The sequence below is a fragment of the Eubalaena glacialis genome, chromosome 13 (genome assembly GCF_028564815.1).
Source record: "Eubalaena glacialis isolate mEubGla1 chromosome 13, mEubGla1.1.hap2.+ XY, whole genome shotgun sequence".
Classification (NCBI taxonomy): domain Eukaryota; kingdom Metazoa; phylum Chordata; class Mammalia; order Artiodactyla; family Balaenidae; genus Eubalaena; species Eubalaena glacialis.
This window is the reverse complement of record NC_083728.1, coordinates 55,117,419-55,141,063: the sequence shown is the minus strand read 5'-3', so window position 1 is coordinate 55,141,063 and position 23,645 is coordinate 55,117,419. Positions and strand designations below refer to the sequence as shown.

General features: G+C 43.8%; 1 protein-coding gene across 2 annotated transcripts in view; it reads left to right on the top strand.

Annotated features, from left to right (window-relative positions):
* PCSK2 (proprotein convertase subtilisin/kexin type 2) overlaps positions 1 to 23,645 on the top strand; it is a 211,065-nt gene that overhangs the window by 145,135 nt on the left and 42,285 nt on the right. For both annotated transcript variants that reach the window (XM_061208708.1, XM_061208707.1), the window contains one exon: positions 15,998 to 16,074. In XM_061208708.1, the coding sequence (XP_061064691.1) occupies positions 15,998 to 16,074 (77 nt within the window). The remainder of the gene's footprint in view (positions 1 to 15,997; positions 16,075 to 23,645) is intronic.

The window sequence follows — 23,645 nt, the reverse complement described above, 5'->3', positions numbered from 1 at the left end:
TATGCTAACCCAACTGCTAGTTAATCTCTAGAAAATATAAATGTCCTGAGAGTGCAAGGAGCCTGGAAACATTTCTATTGCCTCTGGGGTGAGAATGCTCTTCTCCAGGAACACTGTTCTCACACAGCATGGGTCTGGGGGTAAACGTCCGTTCTAGCTGGGATAGGGGACTCAGGATGTGAACTCTGATGCCTTCAGTCCAGTGAGTTCAGAAAATCACTTGCCCATTTTTGTTTTAGGCCCTAAGTCAAGCCAAACCAAGACACTTCCATTTCCTTTCTTTTTCCCATCAACTTTTGTATCTTAAAAGTCTCATTAAGATTTATACACAAATAGATACTGGGATTTTTACCTGAATGAAATAAATTTCAGTAGAAGTCTGATCATTTTTCCATTTGAATTTTTAAAATATAATGCAGTCCCCAAATTTGAACATTAAATGTGAATTTATGTGATTATATTCCCAGAAAGCTAAAAAAAAGTCTAAATCACCATAATTATACATTCCCTCTTATGTCTCAACTCAAACATAAATTTTGATGATTTGTCTTCAAAAAGATAAATATTTTAAATGTTTCCTCTTTTCTATCACAGTTGAACACCGCTGAGTTAAATCCAATGACTGTTAGATTGAGGCTAAAGGTTCGCTGTTTGTAGCACAGCTAACGATTTCTATCTTGCTTCAATTGAATTAAGTTTTTGAGACCTCTAATTTTATCTCTAATATCAGCTTATTTTATTTTTCCATTTTCCACTTGTTTTTCTAAAATAATAAGGGCAAAATGCAATTAAAACATGCAAATAATGCTGCTGACAACACCGCCATTGCTAAACGTGGTATAAATAAAGTGGTACGAGGCTGGTGCATATAAAAGGAGGCCTGGGAATATCGATATTTAATGTACAAAAATACAAGTAATGAAAAGGTGAATACTTAAAGGTTTGGAAACCCTTGGAAACATACTTGTGCTGTTTTGCCCAATTCCAAAAACAAACGACCTTATTTTAATGATTTTGTAATTCTGTAAGGTACAGAAAATGAGTACACCCCACCTGATTAGTCCCATAACATCAAATGATACTGGAGTCAACACAATAATTTAGACAATTCTTATCACTAGTTCGTTCACTCATTCAACGTGTAATGAAAGTCTGCTCTGTGCACTGTGGCATCAAAAGACCCACTCCACACTCTTGAACTGCTTACTGTGATCTGGAGGGGATGGAAGTGAGGTGAGGGCTGTGAAGGGACATCTACCCGCAGCAGAGTGTCACCCGAAAAGAGGTGACATCTGAGCTGACTCAAGTGAGCCCAACTGAGGGAGGAGAGAGTTCCAGACAGACGCCACAGCATAGAGTTCAGACACGGCTGGGTGGAGCTGCATGCCGGGGAGGGGGGAAGATAACAGTAGAGCCGCATGTTAGCTCCTAGGGCTGCTGTAACACACACCACAAACTGGGAGGCTTAAGACAACAGAAGCGGGTTCTCTCACAGTTCTGGAGGCCAGAGAACAAAATCAAGGTATCAGCAGGGCTGGTCCTTTGGAGACTCTGAAGGAGAGTCTGCTCCCGGCCTCTCCTAGTTTCTGGTGGTTGTGGGCAGTCCTTGGTGTCCTCGGCTTAGAGACCCATCACTCCAGTCTCTGTGTCCATCTACACCTGTCCCTCTCCTCCGTATGTGTCTTTGTGTCTCAGTCTCTTCATATGACTTTCTTATCAGGACACCAGTCATGGGACTTAGGATCCACCCTAATCTAGCAGGACCTCATTTAACTTGTTTACATCTGCAAAGACCTCATTTCCAAATAAAGTCACCTTCACGTGGGGTGTGGGCATTAGGTTTTCCACACCCAAGTTATGACTTCAGCATACCTTTTTGGGAGACGCATTTAACTCACAAGAAGAAGGGTTCTGCAAACCACAGCCCACCCACCCACCACCTTTTTGCTGCTGTTGTTTGTAAATAAGGTTTATAGGGACACAGCCACGCCCATCTGTTTACATATCACTGAGGGCGGCTCTCCCACTTCAAAGGCAGAGGTGGGTCCTTGGGGCAGAGACCACAAGGCCTAAAACACTTACCATCTGGTCCTTCCAGGAGAAGGTTGGTGACCCCTGAGCTAGAGAGAAACTGGTAAAAGGCTGATCATGAACTGCCTTGGGAGTGAAGAAGCTAAGAACTAAGAACTTGACCCAGAAAACTCTGGGGGATGCAGCCCGGTGTTGAGAGAAAGTATGCGAAAAGGGATGGAGAAGTGGCAATAAGAAAGTGGAGTGGGTGAGGGATTTGCAGGCCCTGATGAAACATCTCGGTGATTAGAGAAGGAGAGAAGTTGGGGAACAGGCAGTGGAGGGCGGAGAATGAAATGGGGAATTTTGTGATTTCAACAGAGTCACTGTTCTGGGTTATGAGAAGATGAAGGAAGATGCTGGGATGAAATTGAAGGGGAATTGTTGGAGTGGCGGGGAGAGGGCCAGGGGGCCAGATGAGCATCATCATGGTTCCTAGAAATGCCGGGAACAGCGATGGTGGCGAGGAACACCGTGAGTCAAGGGCACGTTGTCCCCAAAAGGTCTAGAGCAGAGTATTTTCCTTCCCGAGGGACTAGTGTCCATAATTCAACTGCTGCAACCCCCGTGCACAGATTGTGTGATCAATGTGGATTCTGCTGTTCGATCCTTGTAGCAACTTAATAAGGTATGTGCACGGAGTGAAGGCTGTAATCACTTTTCCATAGGTTATGAATTATGAAGTTGGCTTCCCATCACAAATGCTGTCAAAGTTGTTTGGCTTCAAAACCAATTAAAATGATGAATAGCTGTGAAAGGAACCAGAAGTGCATTTAATCTTTTTCCAGAACAGTGGGGGATCAGTCCTTTTTTGTGTCACATTTCACATAGGCTGGGAACATAAAATTGGTCTCGTTCAAAGGTAAGATTCAAACAACTTCTTCCTGAAAGGGAACTGATCCACTTCGCTTTTTTCCAGCCATAAACACTGAGATATTTACGTGCCTCATCATCCTCTTTGCTTATCTCCCAAGGTCACAGCACTCTCTTTCCATCTTCTCCTCTTAGCAAGGTTATCCTAAAAAGAATCACCAAAGCAGAGATTAGCTCTTTGAAGCAAAAAGAGACAAGCGAGAAGGGTGCTGACAAGCTTTTGAGTTTGATTTATTACTGATTTGAAACTGCGTAACAATCCAAAGCCTTGGGGTCCCCACTCCCCATCTCTCTGCCATTTACTATATCTTAGGTCTTAATGCTCCCACTCAGTTCCAAGGGCGTTGGGACAACCAAAATGATCAGTCTCATAATTTTTTTCTTTGCTTTTTATCATAGGAAAGAGCTGTAGATGCCATGCACTACAGAAAGGAGAGAATGAGTCTGAATCAGAAGTCCGAATTTTTAATACTAACTCAACCACTTCTAGCTGAAAATCTTGAGCAAATTACATAACCTCCCTGAGCCTCGGTTTTCATATCTGTAAAATGGAGGTTACACTTCTCAATTCTCAAAACTGTTGTGAGACAAAAACAAGGCCTTACTACAGAGCACAGGGAACTATATTCAATATCCTGTGATAAACCATAATGGAAAAGAATATGTATATATGTATAACTAAGTCAGTTTGCTGTACAGCAGAAATTAACACAACACTGTAAATCAACTATAGTTCAGTAATTTTTTTTTAATTTTGAAAAGGAAAAGAAAAACTGTGTGAGGCTCAACTGAGTTCAGTTTGTGTTGAATTATACACACACTTAGTTTATACATAAAACTGACATGTGTATGTGTAATAGCAACAGACTCCTGTGTGATACAGTTATTATTCACAGAGCTATGCCTTTGACAGGAGGAAAACGTTGTGTAAATGTGTTTAAGACGAAGTCTCCAATAAATAATATTTGGACAGAACAACTCCTTCGAAGAGGTGACTCAGCTATCAGTGAACTCATCTTTGCTATTTTTAGGGCTGGAAAAAAGAGAAGCAGGTGATGCTGAAGTTGTATAATCGGTCGCACGGGGAGGGTACTCAAAGGTAGTGGCCTTGACCTCGGCAGCCATTCCAAGGCAAGCAGAGCCTTCAAAGAGGAAGCAGAGGGGCAGCCTTGAGCATCTCTGCAGCATCGCAGGGCCCCCAGTCACAGGAGACGGAAACACAAATTGACTTGTACCTGGCCCCCTTGACAGCGCAAATTTAGACCCCAGAACTGTGTCTCTCTCTCCTCGTGCTGATTTACAGGGTTGCTATCGCAGGGCCTTGACAGCACACTCAGTCTTTGTGGAACTGCGCGAATCAGGCTCGAACTGCCTTTAGCCAGTCGCTCCCGACCCCTTCAATCTCCCACCCGGGGAGGTCCGTAAGAGCAGCTACTTGAGCCCATTTGTTGGCTGCCCCCTTCTGTCCGGGGCCCCGGAGCGCGATCGCTCTCCTTACCATCTTATTACATCATTAAGGCTAAATTCAACTGCCTTTCTTAAACCCCCATCTTTCTTCTCCTCTGCTGGAGTGGTGGGCACTGAACTGATGAAGGTTCCCAGCACTGCCCAGAGCTGCTTTTATGCAACTTGCTCAAGTTCACCTTTGTCACTGTGGGGGGCACAGAGAGACCTCAGCAGTAAAGGCTGTGGAGGAATCCAGCAGGGCTGGCCCAGAGCTGGGAGGACTGGCCAGTTCTAGGGTACTCGCCTGAGTGAAACCGGTCAGGAGCTTGGATTGGCTCCAAGTTGAATCCATACGCAGATTCGGACTGTGAGGCCAAGCAAAGACCGAGCACAGAATCTCAGCACCCCTGCGGTTACCTGGTTGCACCCTCATTTTTACCAAATCCAAATTAGATCTTGCTACACTGTTCACTTTAGCTTGTCTGTACCATTTGTTAGGATCCAGGAAACATATCATTTCTTTTGAGGAATAGAGGCAAGGCATAGAAATAGGTATGCATCGTAATATAAACACATTGTTTAATGTTTTAACTCCTACTGCTGTTAAAACGGCTTGGCATTTAGTTTGATTATAATTGTGTGTATTTTTAAAGTTTTGACAGAAACTTTATTTTAAGCAGCAGGAGGCAAAAATAATTCAAACTTTAATATTCATCAAAATTTACCTAACAGCAGGAGACCCTTCACTCTGAATTTTACTCTCCTTTCTTGCAGAATCAACTCCCCACTGCCCCAAGAGCCTTCACCTGCCAGGAGCACAGGGAATCCAGTAATATTGTGCATAATAGCCACACTTTATCTTGCTTTCTTTTGTTTTCTTTGGTTCATCAGGCCTTCCCTTCCCAACCAAAGGAATTCATTGCAACAGCTCTGTTCTTAGAACTGAACTTCTCCATAGAAAGAACTTCAGCCTAAGAGATGCCAAGAAGTTCCTGATGCTCCCAAAATACCACCCTTCAATCTCTGCTATTAGAGATTGAGAACTATAGCTTTTTCCAATGTCCATGCTCTTCTGTTAAAGCGAATAATATTGGGAAGGGCAGTGTAGTGAACTTATCCATGCTAAAGTATGAATGGCTTCTCAAATTCAATTTCTTTCTGTTATAGAATTTAGGTAGAAGAGGGAGGAAGGAAAGTAGGAGATTAAGAGGAAGTGAACGGGCCAAAGGCAAACATGCACTCGTTTTATAAATAAAAGAATCAGTGTGCACACATGAATTCCCTGGAGATCCTGCTAAAACGCAGATTCAGATTCTGCCAGTCTCGGGTGCAGCCTGAAGTCCTGCAATTCTAACAAGTTCTCCGGTGATGTCAGTACTTCTGGTCCACAGACCACACTAAGCAGCAGGGGGGCCGGAACTTGAGCAGTGAACAGAGATGTCAGCTCAGTGGTTCTCGACCTTGTCTCATCAGAACCACCTGAAGAGTTTTTGTGTCCTTTTTTAAACTACTGATGCCCAAGCCCCACCCCAGATGAATTAAATCAAAATCTAGGGGTCACTCAAGTATTCATATTTCTAAAAGCTCCCCAGGTTATTCTATTGAGCAGCCTGAGTTGAGAACCACCGTTAGCCAATAAATTCATTGGAACCTCAGGTGTCAGTCCCTGGCTGATGTATTAGCTCGTGAGGGCTAAAGGCAAGATACCCCAGCCAAGGGCATCTTCTTCTCCAATGGGAACTTGCTATTGCACAATGTTTGGTAAATAGTTGGTACTCAATAAATATGTGTTCCATGAATAAATAAATGATCGGCCGAATGCATGAATGATTGAACACCTTCGAAGGCCAACAGTCTACAGACTGTCAAGGATTGAATTCACAGTGTTGAAATGACAGCTGACAGGGCTGAAATTTGAAGACAGAAAGTTTTTTCCATTACTCTTACAAATCCCCCAAATAGACACTCAATTCTCGAGCCACTGTTAAGGGTGGATCCGCTGGTAACTAGAGGAGTCAAAGCCATAAACATCACCATCTCTTTATTCCAGTGTTTCCCAGTCATCCACCAGTCATAACACACTTTCACAATTTTTGCTATCGGTGCTATTACTTACCTAGCATGTTTCCTTCAATTGACTCACTTTTTTCACATAGATGGATGTATTTTAAAGGGAAACTATTAATCACTGTTTTAAATAGAAAAACAACCAGTATCCCTCAACATATATAGAAGTACCTGTCAAAATAAATACAATGAAAGCAACTCAAGCTGGATGTTGCTGCCTGCCAACGCTTGCCCCTGTCAGATAAGAAGATGGATTTGCAAGGAACAGGGAGGAATTAAAGACACGGGCGCACTTAATGGAGGCTTGTCGTTGGCATAATAAGAAGGATGGGAGGGGTGCTTTGCAAGGAGTCACAGTCAAGTTCTGCGACGCCAGGTATTGAAGGCACCACGTGCAAGCACCTCAGGGAACACCATTCCCAGCCAATGAAGTTCAAGTTGTACCCAGAAACCCAAGGGTCACCAACTAGTGCAGATGGGGCTCTGGAACAAAAAAGGAAGTATTTCCTAGATCTCAGTTTCTGGGGAATCCAGTCATCCATGTGATCTGTCTGTAAACAGGGTGATGTTTGTTTTCCTACTTCTAAGAGGAAAAGCATCATCAACAGAGAAAATCAGAACAGGTTGAACCTGGCTGTCAAAAACAGGGGAATTAGCTTTCTCTTTGGAGGCATATTTGTTGGTTTAAGCCTTGGATAGAAAAGTCACTAAATAAAACCATGCTGTTATCAAATGAATGGATCAGACAAAGTAAGAGATGAGCTTCCCGGCTCTTTAGTGAGGTGTGTCCCAGGGTCGGGAGGTAAATTCTTATCTCAGTTCATATGCTTGGATTTGGACAGAATGACCCATTGATATTTCAGGGAATAAACCCACTGAATTATTCTCTTTTATTTGCTGATTGTTTTTCTTTTAAACAACACACGAAGAATGTGACATTGTGATTCTAATGCAGAGGCAAGACTGAGGAGTTAGGGGAGAGGCCTCTGGGACCAGACTGCCTGGTCTAAGTCCCTGCTGTGCCCCCTTTTTATATCTGTGTGACCTCAGGGGAAATAGTCAACCTCTCTGTGCCTCACTCAGTCTCCTTGCTCCTAGAATGAGAGTGATAATAAGAGTCCTACCACATAAGGACATCGCAGGGAGGAGCAAATGCAGACGAAGCATCTAAAAGAGCCCCTTGCACAAAATAAGCACTCAATATGTGTTACCTGTTGTTATTATTATGCCAGAAAAATACACAAAACAAAAGGCAATGCAATGAAATCTGTCTTCCTTCCACCTCAGGCCCTGGGCCTCTCCCTAGACACAAAGCAGTATAAAAAGGCTCTTGTGTATCTTTCCAGAAATACTTTATGCATTTACCATCAAGTGTATCCTTCTCTTCTGTGCTAATGGGGGCTCACCATGCACTCTGTTTTACACGTTGTCTTTTTTACTTAATATTTCTTGGGAAGGAGTACATTGCAGGCCACGTACCTTGTTCTTTGCTGGGACTGCAGTTTTGCATTGTGTGGCTGCACCATCATTGATTTACGTCATCCCCCGTGTGGGACACAAGCCATTTCTGGTCTTTCACTTTTATAATCATGCTGCCGTGAACACATTTAAACACAAATCTTTCATATACGTACAAGTATACCTTTAGGAGAGATTCTTACAGGTGGGATCGCTTGGTCGAAGAGTCTGTGCATCTTTTATTCTGATAGATATTGCCAAATTTCTCTTTGAAGAGATTACACCAATTTGCACACCACCTACCTATGTACACAAGTATGTCTTTCTTCTCATACTCAGGATAGTATTTTAAATTCATGAAACAAAATGCATAGGATAACCAAGGAAAAGCAATTATATTGAAACAGTTATCAAAAGATTAAAAATACACTTTTGCGAAACAGTAGTATGTATCCCTCTTTATAAATGCACTAAATAACAAAATCTAGTGCCAGGTAGGAGTGAGTAGAAAAGATATCTCAGCAAATCTGTAATAGTTTTAACGTGGTATGAAACTACATATTGGTGACAAGCTCTCAGGTACTGCTAGTAATATTGTGACCTGTAGTTCACATCCATAACTGAAGGAAATGCTAAATTTGAGTTGTCAGCTGGTGAGAAAAAAAGATGTAAATATTTTCCAAACAAGTGTTGGACCCTGTCTCAGAGTCAGCGCTTGGAGATTAATCACAGTGAGTGGCAGCTTCTCCTCCATGCATCAGTTCAGCCCCAGGAATTCATGCTTTTAGGGCAGCTATTAAAATTCATGAGTGGGAACTGGCCTCAATCTAGCCTGAGACAGGCTTCGTTGGCCTTCCAAAGCAGTAAGACGGGCTAAGAAGACGTGAGCAGGCAGAGATAGCTCTAAAGCCATCCAGAGGGGCTGCCTTGACCGTGTCTTAGAGATAGTAACTGCCCCACTTCTGCATTCAATGTATCTGCTCTCCTACCCGCACAGGGTTTTGGAGAATATTAAATAAAATAAGAGAACGTAACCTGCTTTGAAAAACTTAAAGGCACTCTATTAACTTAGGGCACTGTATTAACCATTAGGAATTTATATTATTATTATTATTACCTCCTCTTATGTTTATTTCTTAGAACCTCCCTCAGATAGGCTGATAAGAGTGACATTAGGGCCAAAGGATGGAGCCGCTCAGCTTTGGAAACTAAAAAGCACAGCGGTCCAGGACGTGGCTTAGGCTTGATGGTACCTGCCCGGCCTGGCTATTACACTCCTCTTACCCAGAGAGTGATCCAGTGACTAGCGAAGTTGCTGGAACGTCTAGGAGCAAGAAAGAGGTGATGGTAAGGGGTGTCAAATCCACGGAGAACACTCCGTCCCTGGAAAAACACATGACTCTGGAAATCTTAGGAGTATAGAAGAAAAATTTCAAACAATTTTCTGACTATGCATCTTTTTTTGGTGTGTGTGTGCTGGAGAAATGTTAAATTTCATTAAGTTTTACAGCCAGACTTAAGATAGACATAAATCCCTTTAATGCTGGTTTTAGTCAAAAATGAGATGAACATGATCATTAAACCAGTGCATGTGGGAGAATTATTTGAGGAAAATCCAAATAGGCACACAGTCGGGAAATTTCCACCGTGACCATATTAAATGCAAGTAGGTGCAAAGCAAAATTCTCTCGGCTCTAGTGGACTGGACCCTTTTGCTGCTCAGTTTCCATACAGAGGAGCTTTGTTCTGGGGCAATATGGTTGCAGTCTGAGAGTCTATCTGGGGAAGCTCATTCCTGCTTCATTAATCCGTGAGCACAGTGCAATTTCAGCTAATACCGTTACACAGCTCCTAGCTGGGTTATTTGATTAAATGCCTTTAGGAAAAGGAGCAAGTTGGAATAAAGGGACATATGCAATGTACTTTCTTGTTCTGAGCGCTGATAGCTGTGGAATTACATTGGCAACGTATCCTAGGCCATGCTGTACCTGTAGTCACAAACTCCTATTGCCTGAGATATTATGTGAGTCTGGTATTACCTGACATCTCACAGGGGCCACATTGTCTCCCTGGTTCAATTTCTCTGCGGTCTGAGCTTGTACACGGCTGTAACTAGGAGACGCATTTCTTGCCGTGGCTCTAGACATGCTAGTACTTAAGTGCCTTCTTGTGAAATTGAAAAAAGCACCCCTTTCCGGTGGGTGAATTGCAAAACAGCACCTTCTTCTGGGCAAATAGATTAGAAAATGTGCCCCCTTCTGGGCAGACAAATGAGAAAAGGGTGGCTCCTCCGGGCAGGCGGACCGATTAGTTTTTCAAGCCCCTCCCCAAGGCACAGGCTTGCGAGTCCAGTGCAGCCCCTCATTGCTCCCCTTGGGCGTGGCTGCTTGTGAAGGCATGACCCGCACAGCTGTGCAAGGCAGCCCTGATTAAAGATGCCACTTGCCTCCTAGAGGGGTGGGATAGGGAGGGTAGGAAGGAGACGCAAGAGGGAGGAGATATGGGGATATATGTATACATATAGCTGATTCACTTTGTTATACAGCAGAAACGAACACACCATTGTAAAGCAATTATACTCCAATAAAGATGTTAAAAAAAAAATGCCACTTACCTAATTTTATAGTCAGACCACAGAGTTTGCTCCTTAGTGCTCTAAAAAATTCAATCACACCAACGGACCTTTATATTAAATACATTGGTCTATTACGAGAGCCTGGTATTGTCAGAATGTCGAAGCAACATCAGGTTTAAAAATGAAAGATGGGTGAGCAGACACCACGTGTGCCCATATCACCTGGGCACATGCTGTTTACTGCAAGGGTGATGTTCTGACCGTGGGCACAGACAGGATAATTGTAGATGGAAAGACAGATGAACTAGAGGGTCGGTGCCCCTAGGACTAGCCTTCAACCCACGATGGGCAGAGGGGCGGTGGGGACGATAGCGGGGCTTCCCCGCCATCCCAGCGGGATGCCCTCACGGCCTCCACAAGCGCCCCAGTGGGCTGAGCCCCCATTTCTGGCCACAGGAACACCCGATAACCTACTTTTGATTGGTGTGAGGCCCAGGACAGGTAAACTTCAGACTCTTAGCAACATAGTGAGGTTAGTTTGTATCAGATTCCTTTTCGGCAGCTGCAGCTCACCTAGAGAGAAGGGGCCATGGGACAGGTACGTCTCAGGGCAAAGGAGCCTCCTAGGAAGGCAGGACTGGGTGAGGTGCTGTAGCGCAAGCCTCAGGCTATCAGCAGGCAGCCTGGGCGCCCAAAGGCCTAGGATGCCAGTCAAGCATTGATGAGCACTTTCTATAAAATATGGTAAATATTTTAAGATTGGTAGGCTTCTGCCACACCTACTTAAGTCTGCTGTTATATTGTGAAAGCAGCGCTAGGCAACCCATAAACAAATGCACATGACTATGTTCCAATAGAACCTTATTTACAAAAACAAGTGGTGGGCCAGATTTGGCCTTTGGGTCATATTTTGTGACTCTTGCCGTAGGTGATCAAAGAAAGTAGAGGACACAAAAGCAGAAGAAAGAGGTGAGACGTCGTCCGCAGTGTGCTTGCTGGCCCACATCCCTTCCTTCCTTTTATCCTCACAGCAACCAACCAGTTACTGTTTTATCATCTGCATTTTAAAGATGAGGAAAACCTCAGTTTCCAGAAAACAAGAATATTGCCAAGACCAAATAGCCTGGGTTCAAAACCAGATCTGTCTGATTTAATGCCTCTTTTCCTTCCCCTACTTCAAGCTGACACCTGCAGATACATCTGTCTTGTGCTACCCAGCAAGGAAAGTCCACTTGTCCCAGAGGCAGTAAATTCCAGGTTTGGGGGTTAAGGGTGGCAGTGCTAGAGTTGAGTTCAGTCTCAAGGGGCTCAGAAGCTCCTCTGAAAATGTTAAAGCAACAAACATGATTGCCACTGGGTCCACCACCAGCTTCCAAGGTGAGACCAGCCATAGCATCAGACAGGTGCCATTTGTCAGCCTGTGCCTTTGATGGCAGCACCTCAGATATAACGGAGTCAGAAGATATCATGAAAATAAGTAAGTCCCTTGTCCTTACTTAGCCTAGTGTGCGGGTAGGCCATCTGATGGGAAAGTGCACAGCGCAAACAACAGCCAAAACCGTAATTATTAAACTTCTTTGCTGAGAGTTAATCTAGCCTTGCTTTCTGACTATGCATTCAAGTGTTCAGACACTAAGCCTTAGAAATACTAATTGCTAGAGGGATTTTTTTCCCCTGCACTCAACTCTTAAAGGGAAAATGAGCCATTATCAGAAGTTTCTTCTAGAAATAACTTCCAGGGATGCCCTGAGGTCAGTTTGGATTCAGCCCAATCTTCCTACTTTCTCCACAATGGTACAATGATAATTCAAGTTCTTAATGGTGACTCTGAATCATCCTGATACTGAATCATCAATGATTAAATTATGTTCACTAAACAGCTAGTATTTTCTAAAAGAAAATAGACTAATGCATTTTAGGACGAAGTTACAGAATTCAAAACAAACCTCTGGCTTAGCCTAGGATACCAGAGCATTAAATCTACAGAGACTCCACTTCCTCCCACATGTCTACGTTAATGGATATTTTAGAAAATTCCAGTATAATCCAAGACCAGTTTAATTTATTCCTGTACACAAACAGTTTTATGGAAGACGACATTGTAATTCAGATCAATAAATGACTCGTCGGTTTGGGCTATAAAAGTATAAACAGAACCCTTGCAAAAAATCGCTCATTCTTCTTTCTTGCTGTAAGCCATTTGATTTTTTGCCAGAAAATATACAGCCAAAGAAGAACACCTGTTTGCCTTCCTTAATACTCAGCCTCAGCCTAGACTATTACACAAGGAATTAGCATTAGTCGTCAGATTAATTGTAAAGACAACAAATTAGAGTTCCTAAGTCCTCATCCATCTCAACATTGAGGTGAATTTGACTGCAGACAATACATGGTCTTACTTCTTTCTGTAAAAGTGGTCTCAGAGTACCGTGGATTCTCAGGAACAAATTCTGCTGTCTGAACTCTCCAGTTCCCCCTCTGCCCCCACCCACCTCGCGGCAAGCCATTTTCTCCAGAACCAGAAATCAGAGCCAAAGACCTCGGCCCAGACCGCAGGTCACAGTTGTGAACACGAAAGGTGAGCCAGGGCGGAAAGCTGGTGAAATAGGTCAATTGCTTAGGCAGCAAACACAAAGGTGCAGAAAATTCTGATTTTATTTTTCTCTAGTGGAATTTAATTTCTCTCCAACAACCTACTGGCACTGATGGTAGAAATTTGACCTTGGCCAACACAGGTTTTGCTCCCACCCTCCTGCCTCCACCCTCAAGCTGCAAAGGACTAGCACAGCATCAGGAAGAGGGGACGGGCTCCTGGAGCTCACGTCTCATCATCTGTCCACCGTGGAAACTACTGCTGCATCCGCACCCCACTGGCCTCGGTCATCACTTCACGCAGATCCGGCGTGAACCCTGGATCCTCACTGTCGTGACCCTTGGACTTCCTGGGGCAGCTGGTTCTCTCTGTCGTGTTCTCACTGATCTCAGCCTCCCACACAATATTCTGCTCCTTCCTCTTCTGCAGTGAGCATCACAGAACACGGAATGGGGCGTCCCCGAGTCCCTCAGCTAAGACACCTCACGGAGCTACCTCTGGTCCTCAGCTCCACGCCCCTGCCCTAGGATGAGTCCCAGACCTCTCTGAGGTTGGACATCCCAACACACCCCCTTCCCACTCCAAGAACACAGCTCAGAAGAGAGAGGTAGCACTCAGGGCTCCCTCTGAGTGCCCTACAAGCGCTACTCAATGAATTTTCTATTCAATTCACCTTAGACTGGGCCATTTTCATTTCTTCTACAGAGAAACAAACCAGGCCTAGCAAATAGTCTTCCAGGTCTATCGCTTAACTTTCAACCTCAGCTTTGAAACCCCAAAGAAAAACTATTAACTTGTGTTCCTCTTAATATTCCAACCCCACCAGCTCTACCTAAGCATGCTCTTGTCTCAAAAATTCAGGGAAGATTGGGGTAATTGAACATACTTAGGGAAGACGAATAAGTTACTTTCAAAATAGTATCCCTCAAAAGAAGTGAGATCCAAATAGCTCAAGAAACATCAAGAAAAAAAAATATGCCAAATCTGAGAGGGTCTCCCAAAGACTGGGATTATAGCCCAGATAGAGAATTAAACTTTTAAAGGTGAATGAAGGTAGTTTGGGATCTCAGTGGAGGAGGAGCAGACCTGGGTATTTGCCAGTAATTATGGCCAGTGGAGACAGGAACACATCCTCTCTAAAGACTAGGATTTGAAGGAAGACCTAAATTCTAGAACACAGGATAGCCATGTTCAATGCCCAAGATAAGTGACTGGTCCAAATTTTGAATAGAAAGGTGGGGGAGGGAAAAATGAGGAATTGTTTTTCAACGGGTATGAAGTTTCTGTTATGCAAATGAATAAGTTCTAGACCTCTGCCATGTAATAGTCAACAATACGGTATTATACACTGTAAAATATGTTCAGAGGATAGATCTCGTTAAATGTTCTTACCAAAAAAAAAAAAAGAAGAACACACAGACACAAAAGAACACAAGGAAATTTTGAATGTGGTGGGTATGTTTAGTACCTTGGTTATGGTGATGGCATCATGAGTGTACACATATCAAGATGTAGACATTAAATGTGTGGAATTTTTTGTATAAGAATTATACCTCAATAAAGCTAAAAACTTTTAAGTTAAAAAAATTTTAAACAAATTTCAAGGTGAATTCTGCCCCAAGCACATTTTTAAAAATAAATTAGTATTACAATTCTGGTCATTCCAGCTACTGATGGCCCTTTGTCATCCAACAAATGGAAACACAAACTCATGGAACTAGTCAATTTGCTCTTAAAACCATTATGCCACTAATACATTAAGTTTACAGACTAAAGTGTTTTGACTCATAAAAGAGCACAATTCTCTAAAATGTCTCAGGGCCCATGGAATTGAGAAATTTCCCAGCTGGAATATGTGTCTAACCCAGTGTTTCCCAGCCTAGTATATACTGCGGACCAGGAAACCATCCAGGGTCTTGGCTGCACACCTCAGAAACAAAGGAGGGAGGATGGGATGAGGAGAGAGGAGCTTCACGGAGCTCAGCATCCCTGGGCAACTGACAGGCAGAGAGGAAGGAAGGGATTAGCCAACAGATGGTGGGGGACCATCTCCCGTCATGGACCAAAATAAAAGGCTGACCAACTGAAGACCTAAATGGACAAAATTAAAGCATGAAATCGATTTAAGTGAATAGGTAGTTGATTTCTGTGGGGAAAGACTCTCAATGGGAAAATTGGAGGTATTGGACTGAATAGAATTTAAACTTCTCATTGTATCTTGTAGTGTTAAGAGGACTCCTGTTTGCAATCAACTATTTTTTGTGGGATTGATGTCTGTCCCCCCAACCAGGCTGTAATTTACATGTGGGCAGGGATGTCACCATTGTATTCCCATACTTGGGAAAGTCCCTGGCATATATTAGACTCAATGATATTTGTTGAGTGAATAAATGAGGTTGATATCATGGCCAGTATTCGGGGCTTGGGTTTAACACCCGTAAATGTAAAGGAGACAAGCCTCTGTCAGCCTGAAGCAGGGAGCTGGAGTGAGCTCTGCATAAAGTAAGAAAACTCTAGAGGCTGCCTCACTTGTGACATGAGAACTAGATCCTTCTGGCCATCAGTGCAAGGAAGCTTAACGAGAGCCCTGGCTTTCGGGGGAGCCCCACTGACCCACAAGTGTCACTCAGCTTAAAATGGAGACAGTCCTGGGTAGTACAGGACGCAAACTTGCTAACCCTTTGAGGGCCTGGAATAGGATGGGATGAGGGAGTCTGGAAAAGAGGATAACGGGAGGATAGAACCCTCCACGGACACACGTCTGCTCTGTCACCTCTTCAAGGGCTGGTCCAGAGAGGAAGTTAACACAGCCCTCCACGGAGGGGCCGTCCACATAAGACGGTTGCATCTCTCGGATCCTCTCGTGCCCGTGCCTCTGGCTTTATGACCTAATGACACAACCTTGTGTTTTGCAGAACGCCGAAGCAAGCTACGACTTCAGCAGCAACGACCCCTATCCTTACCCTCGATACACAGATGACTGGTTTAACAGGTAAATGGGGCCTCCTGAGGTGTCTGGGACGTCAGGTGTGGGGTTTTATTTCGCTCTGTTGTGTTTTTAAGGCTTAAATGTCACCAGCAAAATGCTCTCAATGCCTTGCTAAATTATATGGTGATTTATTTTCCTTCTTCGTGGCTACATTCTCTAAATTCTTGATTTTTTTTTTAATATGGCAACGCTCCTCTAGAATTATCTCGTGACTCTTTTGTTCTGTTGAAGTAGGAATTATTTGCCACCTTATTAAAGATAAAAAGAAAATAGGAATAATAAGAAATCCTTTCTCAACCCACCAGAATCTAGGTGCAAGGGCTCAGGTGCTCAACGAAGCCCTTGTGGCACGAGGGCTTCGTTGCTCCGCGGCTTGTGGGATCTTCCCGCACCGGGGCCCGAACCCGTGTTCTCTGCATTGGCAGGCAGATTCTTAACCACTGTGCCACCAGGGAAGCCCAGGGCACTAAAATTCTTCATTGCCAGAGGTGGAATCCCCAAGTGTCCAACTGCCTGAGACACAGTTATCGTGAGTCAGGCAAGTATGATCCTTGCCTCTTAAGGAACCAATGACTCAAGACACAGTGGCCACTTTGACCCATAAATAGGGTTTTTCACAATTATCAAGTCATTTTCAAAGGTCCTCATCTATCATGGCTTGTTATTACAAAGACTGGACGGTACCACGGTTCAAATCACGGCCTCTCGAAACAAAACTACTGTTGTAAGTGATTATGAGAGGAAGGCGGGTCAAAGTTCAGGCCACAGCCCTGGGAGGATCTGTGGTCCGAAAAGTCGTGTCTGTCCTGGAGGTGGTTCCTGCTTGGCACAAAGAGAATTTGAAGATAGCACCCTTCCCTTGAGTGTAAGATAAGTTTATTAAAAATTCCCTTTTGGATGAATATTATGCCTAGTATTTCTTTCAGTATAACTAGGGGCTTGTAGAAGAAGGAAAGAGAGTAAAGGGGGGTTTAAAGGAAATATAATTGGCCATGAGTTAATAATTGTTAAAGCTGGATGATGGTTACATCAGATTTCACTCTACTTTTGTCTATTCTGATATTTTCTATAACAAAAAGTAAATTTTAAAAGCATAGGACGTAAAAAGAGATAAACAGAACTGGGCCTTTAGCTTGGTACTCATGAAACTATTCATTTTGGTGGTTAAGCTTCTGAGGAGCTTGCAATGTCCCATGAGGAGGCGACAGCAGCCCGAATCACTGCAGTGCTAAGTGTAGCCAGGGCTGAAATCATACAAGGAAAGCGAACGCCTATTAATTACTATGTTTAAGGCACTGTTTTAGTGCTTTGCGCGTATTAATTCTCAATCTAACCCTCTGAAATAGGTGTGAATGTTATTATCCCTATTTTGGAAAATGAAGCACAGAAAGATTAAGTAACGTGTGCAAGATCACACAGCTAACAAGTGGTGGAGACAGGATTTGATACCAGTGAGGGGCCATTACAAGCACTGCCTCATAATAAAAGTGCTTTGGAGAGAGAGCGTGGAGAAACGCAAAGTTATCTCTGGCTGGGGAAACTGGGACAGGTTTCCTTGAAGATGTGGCATTTGGTCTGGGATTTGAATGAAGGTACTAGGTAGAGTTGGGAGGGGAGGGGAGTGTATTCTGGGGTGAGGGTACAATTTAGGCAAAGAAGCAGAGGCAGGAGGTACAGATGTGTTCAGGAGGTGTCCTGGATAACTGGTCCTGGAGTTAGAGACTGGTGCAGAAGGCAGCAATCTGAGAAGGCTTCATGGAGGAGGTGAGCATGAAAGGTTTGGACAGGTTGCTAGGAGAAAAGAGGAGAGATCTTGTGATTGGGTCGGAAACTGGGCGTGGGGCATAGACAAGGACGATTCTCCCATTGCACTCTAGGAATGCTGCTGCCCAGAAACTCTGAGAGCCTTGAGCACTTGCCCTTGGCTGGAGCAGGGTTTACTGCCCAGGCAGCCTGAGCCTCCGGCCTGCCAGTTTCTTCAGGTGTTCTCTTCTGGGCTTGGGCACCAGTCCCAACACCCCCATCTTTGCTCAGCAGACTCGGGGCTCTTGGATAAGCTAGTTTCGGCACCGAAACTCCAATGAAGGGCTGCCCGATGCTGACCAGCTGTGGGCTTGCTGCTGCTGCTTCAGCCACACTGCCTGCCACACAGGCCGGTTAGAACGCAGAGGCAATTCCTGCCCAGAAAAGGCCACGCTCTCCATCACTGGCTTCTCACTGCTGTGGAAAGTAGAAAATAAAACGCTCTACTAGGGGCGCTCTCAAAAGCAAGCAAGGAGAACGTTCCCCTTGGTTGGGAAACTGAGTTTAATAGCCGCGTGTCTCCCCTGGGCTTTCCTCACACTTTAAACCATCATATCTCCTCTCTGTTCTTGTAGGTTAACTTGTTTTTCTTCAAGTGTACGTTTCTTTAAGAGCATACTTAAAACTCCAAGCCAAGGACTCCTTATGAAGGCAAACTTCATACATATGCAGAACTGCTTTTAGGGGACCTGTATATTAGAATTCCTTGCCCTGTGCTTCATTTGATTTTGTAGGATTATTCCTTTTTCGGCAGAGCAAGTGTATTTATTCTACTGTGAACCATTTGATAATTGTATGCGGTATCTGCGCTCCAGGTATGTATTTGAAACACAGTTGAGAAATTTGGAAAAGGAGTGTTATTTCCTCCTAGCTTGCAATCAGAGAAATACAGACGACCAAGCAAAATAATAACAGCCACAGTAGCAACAATAACCCAAACTGCAAAAAGGTAGAAAATAATACATATTTAATAAGCATCAATAATATGCAACACAGCTATAACTTATTTGCTATGAGGTATCAGGATCTAGTATCACATTTTTTTTCTGGCATTCAATAAATATTGATTGGCTGGTTGATGGATGGGTGGCATACTTTCTCAGCCATGCCAAGATGTTGAGTGCCCTTGACATCTGTCCATTTCAAAACTGCCTGCTTCTCCCAAGGTTTGCAGCTCACACTTTGTCAATAATCTTCCAGCCTTGCTGGGTTTTAGGTCAATGTTTGGTGATGCACTGCAGATCTGTATTCCATTGCTGTGCTGCTGTCCATAAAAATCTCTCTTGCATAGCATTTCTTTGACAGGCATGCACCACTGAAATGTCATCCCCACCATCGGCAATATTTACAGAGTATCACTGGGTGCAGCATGCTCTATCCATTACGCCCTAAAGAGTAAGAGATTCTGGATTAGATGCAATTCCTGGTCACAAAAAGTTTACTATAAATTCAGGAAGAGAGAAGACATTTATTATTCAAGCAACCAAAATGAAGGGAAGTATGGATAAATGGATGCCAAGGATCGTCTGTCTCTATGTGAGCACGTTTGATTGATAGCATTAGTTAAACCTTCAAATAAGAAAGATTTTCAGTGATTAACTTTTTTTAATTAAAAGTCATATTTTATTCTGAAGAACCCAATAAACAGGCCTAAAAAAGAACATGGGGGGAAAATTGCTCTCTCTGGTTGGCTATTAGCACAGTGATGGAAACCAATACTGTACCCCGGGGACATGTAATGGCTTAGAAATCGACAAACATCTTTCCCTTCTGTCTTTAGGGACTAATTCTGAAATTGCCTCCTGGATAACAAAATCCAAACTGCCTTCAAAGACCTAATCTAAGTTTTTCTTTCATGTGAGCGTTGAGACTGCCTCATAAGCTGATATCAGCTCAAAGGTTGGTCTTTGCAATCAACCCCCTCTCTCTAGCCAATCCAGAGCACAGTGAAATCCAACAGAGTTTAATTTTGTGAGCTCTTCTGAGCCACTGGAGAAATACCACAAAGTTGTGAGTTTTAAAAAAAATCTCTAGTCCGCTACCTGGATGACACAAGTTTTCATTATTTAAATTTTCCCCTTCAGCTAAAAGAAATAGACGTAACACAGATTTGGGGTTGTGGAGAGAATCATATAGATTGCAAAAGAAATATCTGTATGTTGGTATAATCATTTTGGAAACTAATGTTTGCCATATGGGGGGATTTTATGGTCCTCAGGTGGCAATTATTCTTTTCTTAAGAGAGAAAAATACAGTAGATTATATGGACAAAGGTAGTGGTATATTGATTGCTTGGTATGGAACAAGTGATCCCTGAATCAGTTTCCCCTATCTGTAAAATGGAACTAAAGCTCCACCTTGGAGGTTTGCATGAGGGACTAGAGGGAAAGAGCACGGACAATGGCTCTGGGGATTTTTATGAGCCGGGCCTGGAAGCAGCATACATCCCGTCACCCACATAACATCAGCTGAAATTCAGTCACTTGGCCACATGCACGTGCGGGGGAGGCTGGGAAATGGAGCCTAACCGGATCCCAGGAAGAAAAGAAAATGAGCTTGGTTACCAGTTAGTATGTTCTGTCACCAAAAAAAAATCATGTGGCAAAGACAGACCATGTTGTAGCAGAAAACCTAAGCCAAGGACCCTAACCAGTGAGTGAGCCAAAGAACCAGTGAAAGCTGGTTAAACCACTAAGTTACTTTTTGAATTAGTCAGGATTCTGCAGAGAAAAAGAACGAATCAGATATGTATATAAAAAGAAAGAGATTTGTTATAAGGAATTGGCTCATGCAATTATGGGGTCTGGCAAGTCCAAAATCTGCAGGGTGGGCTGGCAGGCTGGAGACCCAGGAGAGACGAGCTGGAGTCCAAAGGCAGTGCTGGAGGATTTTCTCTTACCCAGAGAAGGCTGGTCTTTTTGTTCTATTCAGACCTTCAATGGATTGGACGAGGCCCACCCACACTATGGAGGACAATCTGCTTTACTCAGAGCCCACCAATTTAAATGTTAACCTCATCCAAAAAACACCTTCACAGGAACACCCAAAATAATGTTTAATCAAATATCTGAGCACACCATGTCCCAGCCAAATTGACACATAAATTTAACCATCACACTTTTTATCTGCACATTTCTGAGCATCAGGAATACATGATATATTTTTTTAAGATTTTATTTTTTAATTAGTTATCTATTTTATACGTATGAGTGTATACATGTCAATCCCAATCTCCCAATTCATCCCACCACCACCACCACCACCCCGCTTTCCCCCCTTTGGTGTCCATACGTTTGTTCTCTACATCTGTGTCTCATTTTCTGCCCTGCAAACCAGTTCATCTGTGCCATTTTTCTAGATTCCACATATATGCACTAATATACTATATTTGTTTTTCCCTTTCTGACTTACTTCACTCTGTATGACAGTCTCTTGGTCCATCCACGTCTCTGCAAATGACCCAATTTCGTTCCTTTTTATGGCTGAGTAATATTCCATTGTATATATGTACCACATCTTCTTTATCCATTCGTCTGTCGATGGGCATTTAGGTTGCTTCCATGACCTGGCTATTGTAAATAGTGCTGCAATGAACATTGGGGTGCATGTGTCTTTTTTTTTTTTTAAATAAGGCACAGCCTCCATCTATTTCGTTTTTGTTTTTGTTTTTTAATTTTTATTTATTTATTTATTTATTTTTGGCTGTGTTGGGTCTTTGTTTCTGTGCGAGGGCTTTCTCTAGTTGCGGCGAGCGAGGGCCACTCTTCATCGCGGTGCGCGGGCCTCTCACTGCTGCAGCCTCTCTTGTTGCGGAGCACAGGCTCCAGACACGCAGGCTCAGTAGTTGTGGCTCACGGGCCCAGTTGCTCCACGGCATGTGAGATCTTCCCAGACCAGGGCTCAAACCCGTGTCCCCTGCATTGGCAGGCAGACTCTCAACCACTGCGCCACCAGGGAAGCCCCCCATGTGTCTTTTTGAATTATGGTTTTCTCTGGGTATATGCCCAGTAGTGGGATTCCTAGTTCATATGGTAGTTCTGTTTTTAGTTTTTTTAAGGAACCTCCATACTGATCTCCATAGTGGCTGTATCAATTTACATTCCCACCGACAGTGCAGGAGGGTTCCCTTTTCTCCACACCCTCTCCAGCATTTGTTGTTTGTAGATTTTCTGATGATGCCCATTCTAACCAGTGTGAGGTGATACCTCATGGTAGTTTTGATTTGCATTTCTCTAATAATTAGTGATACTGAGCAGATTTTCATGTGCCTCTTGGCCATCTGTATGTCTTCTTTGGAGAAATGTCTATTTAGGTCTTCTGCCCATTTTTTGATTGGGTTGTCTGTTTTTTTAATATTGAGCTGCATGAGCTGTTTATATATTTTAGAGATTAATCCTTTGTCTGTAGATTCCTTTGCAAATATTTTCTCCCATTCTGAGGGTTGTCTTTTCATCTTATTTATAAAGGTCATGCTTAAGAACAGGGGGTCGGAAGCAGCAAATTTGTATCTGAATTCTGGTTTTGCCTCTGAACTGAGAAGTGACTTAGTATCTTGATGCTCGACTCCCTCTTCTTTAAAATGGGGATAATGATAGTTGTGAGAGTTAAATAAAACAAAGCCTGCAGCACTCTCGGCATGGTGCCCACCCACGGTGGGTGTCAGTAAATGAGAGGTACTGTATGCATCCTGCCCCGTCCATCTCTCCCTGAATGGAGTCACATAGAAATGCATGCTTTGGCTGGAAAGGGCAAGAAGGGTGGCCAGTCACTCTAGTGAAAGGTCAGCAATGTGGAAGAAGGGGCACTGTCTCTCTGGAGATGTGCCCCCTCCCCGGGTCAGAGCAGGTCCTCAGGGTTTTCTTGGACATCTCAGCAGTCACCACGGCTGTAGGGAAGCCCCAGTGCAGCCATCATCAGGGCCCAGGCTTAAGCCCCACCCCGCACAGGTTAACCTGGGATTGTCCCTCCAGCCTTGCTTGTCCAGCATATCGGTTATCTATTACCAAATAATGCCACATAACAAATCATCCCAAAAGTAGTAGCTTAAAGCAATAAGCACTGATATTGCTCACAAGTCTGTAGGTCAGCGGGACAGTTCTGTTGATCTGGCTCGTCCCTGCATCCAGGGTTGGCTGGCAGGGAGGCTGGGGGCTGGCTGGCTTAGGATGGCCTCTCACACATGTCTGGGGGACAGCTGGCTGTCAGCTTGGGTAACAGGCATGAGGGGTTACAGTCTCTCACCATCCAATGGGCCAGCCTGGGCTTGTCCACATGGCACCAGGGCAGTTTCAGGAGAAAGGGCAGCTGTGGTCCTCTTGAGGGCCAGGCCCATCACTTCCACCACATTCTTTTGTCCAAAGCAAGTCACGAGGCCAGCCAGACTCAAGGTAGGGGAAATGTGCTTCCCCTCTTCATGAAGGAGCAAGAAAATCACACTGCCCAGGGCACAGGCCCAGGGGAACAGTAGATCGAGGCCGTTCTGGCAACGTGACACCCCTAACTCCTGTCACTTGCCCCCCGATGACCTTCGTCAGAAGGAGGCCATTAATAAGTTAAAACACAAAATTACGGGCTTGATTCTATAGAACCAGAGAGCACTCACTAACCCTAGTCAGCGGTTCAGGTCTCCCAGGGGCCAGACGATGGGTCCACACAAGTGTTGGATCTTCATCAAAAATCAGTCTTCTTGCCCTTCCCGTGGAGCACTGTTCAGTAATCTATTTTTTCAATTACTTTCGTTCTGAATATGTTGAAGACGTTTAAAAAGATTA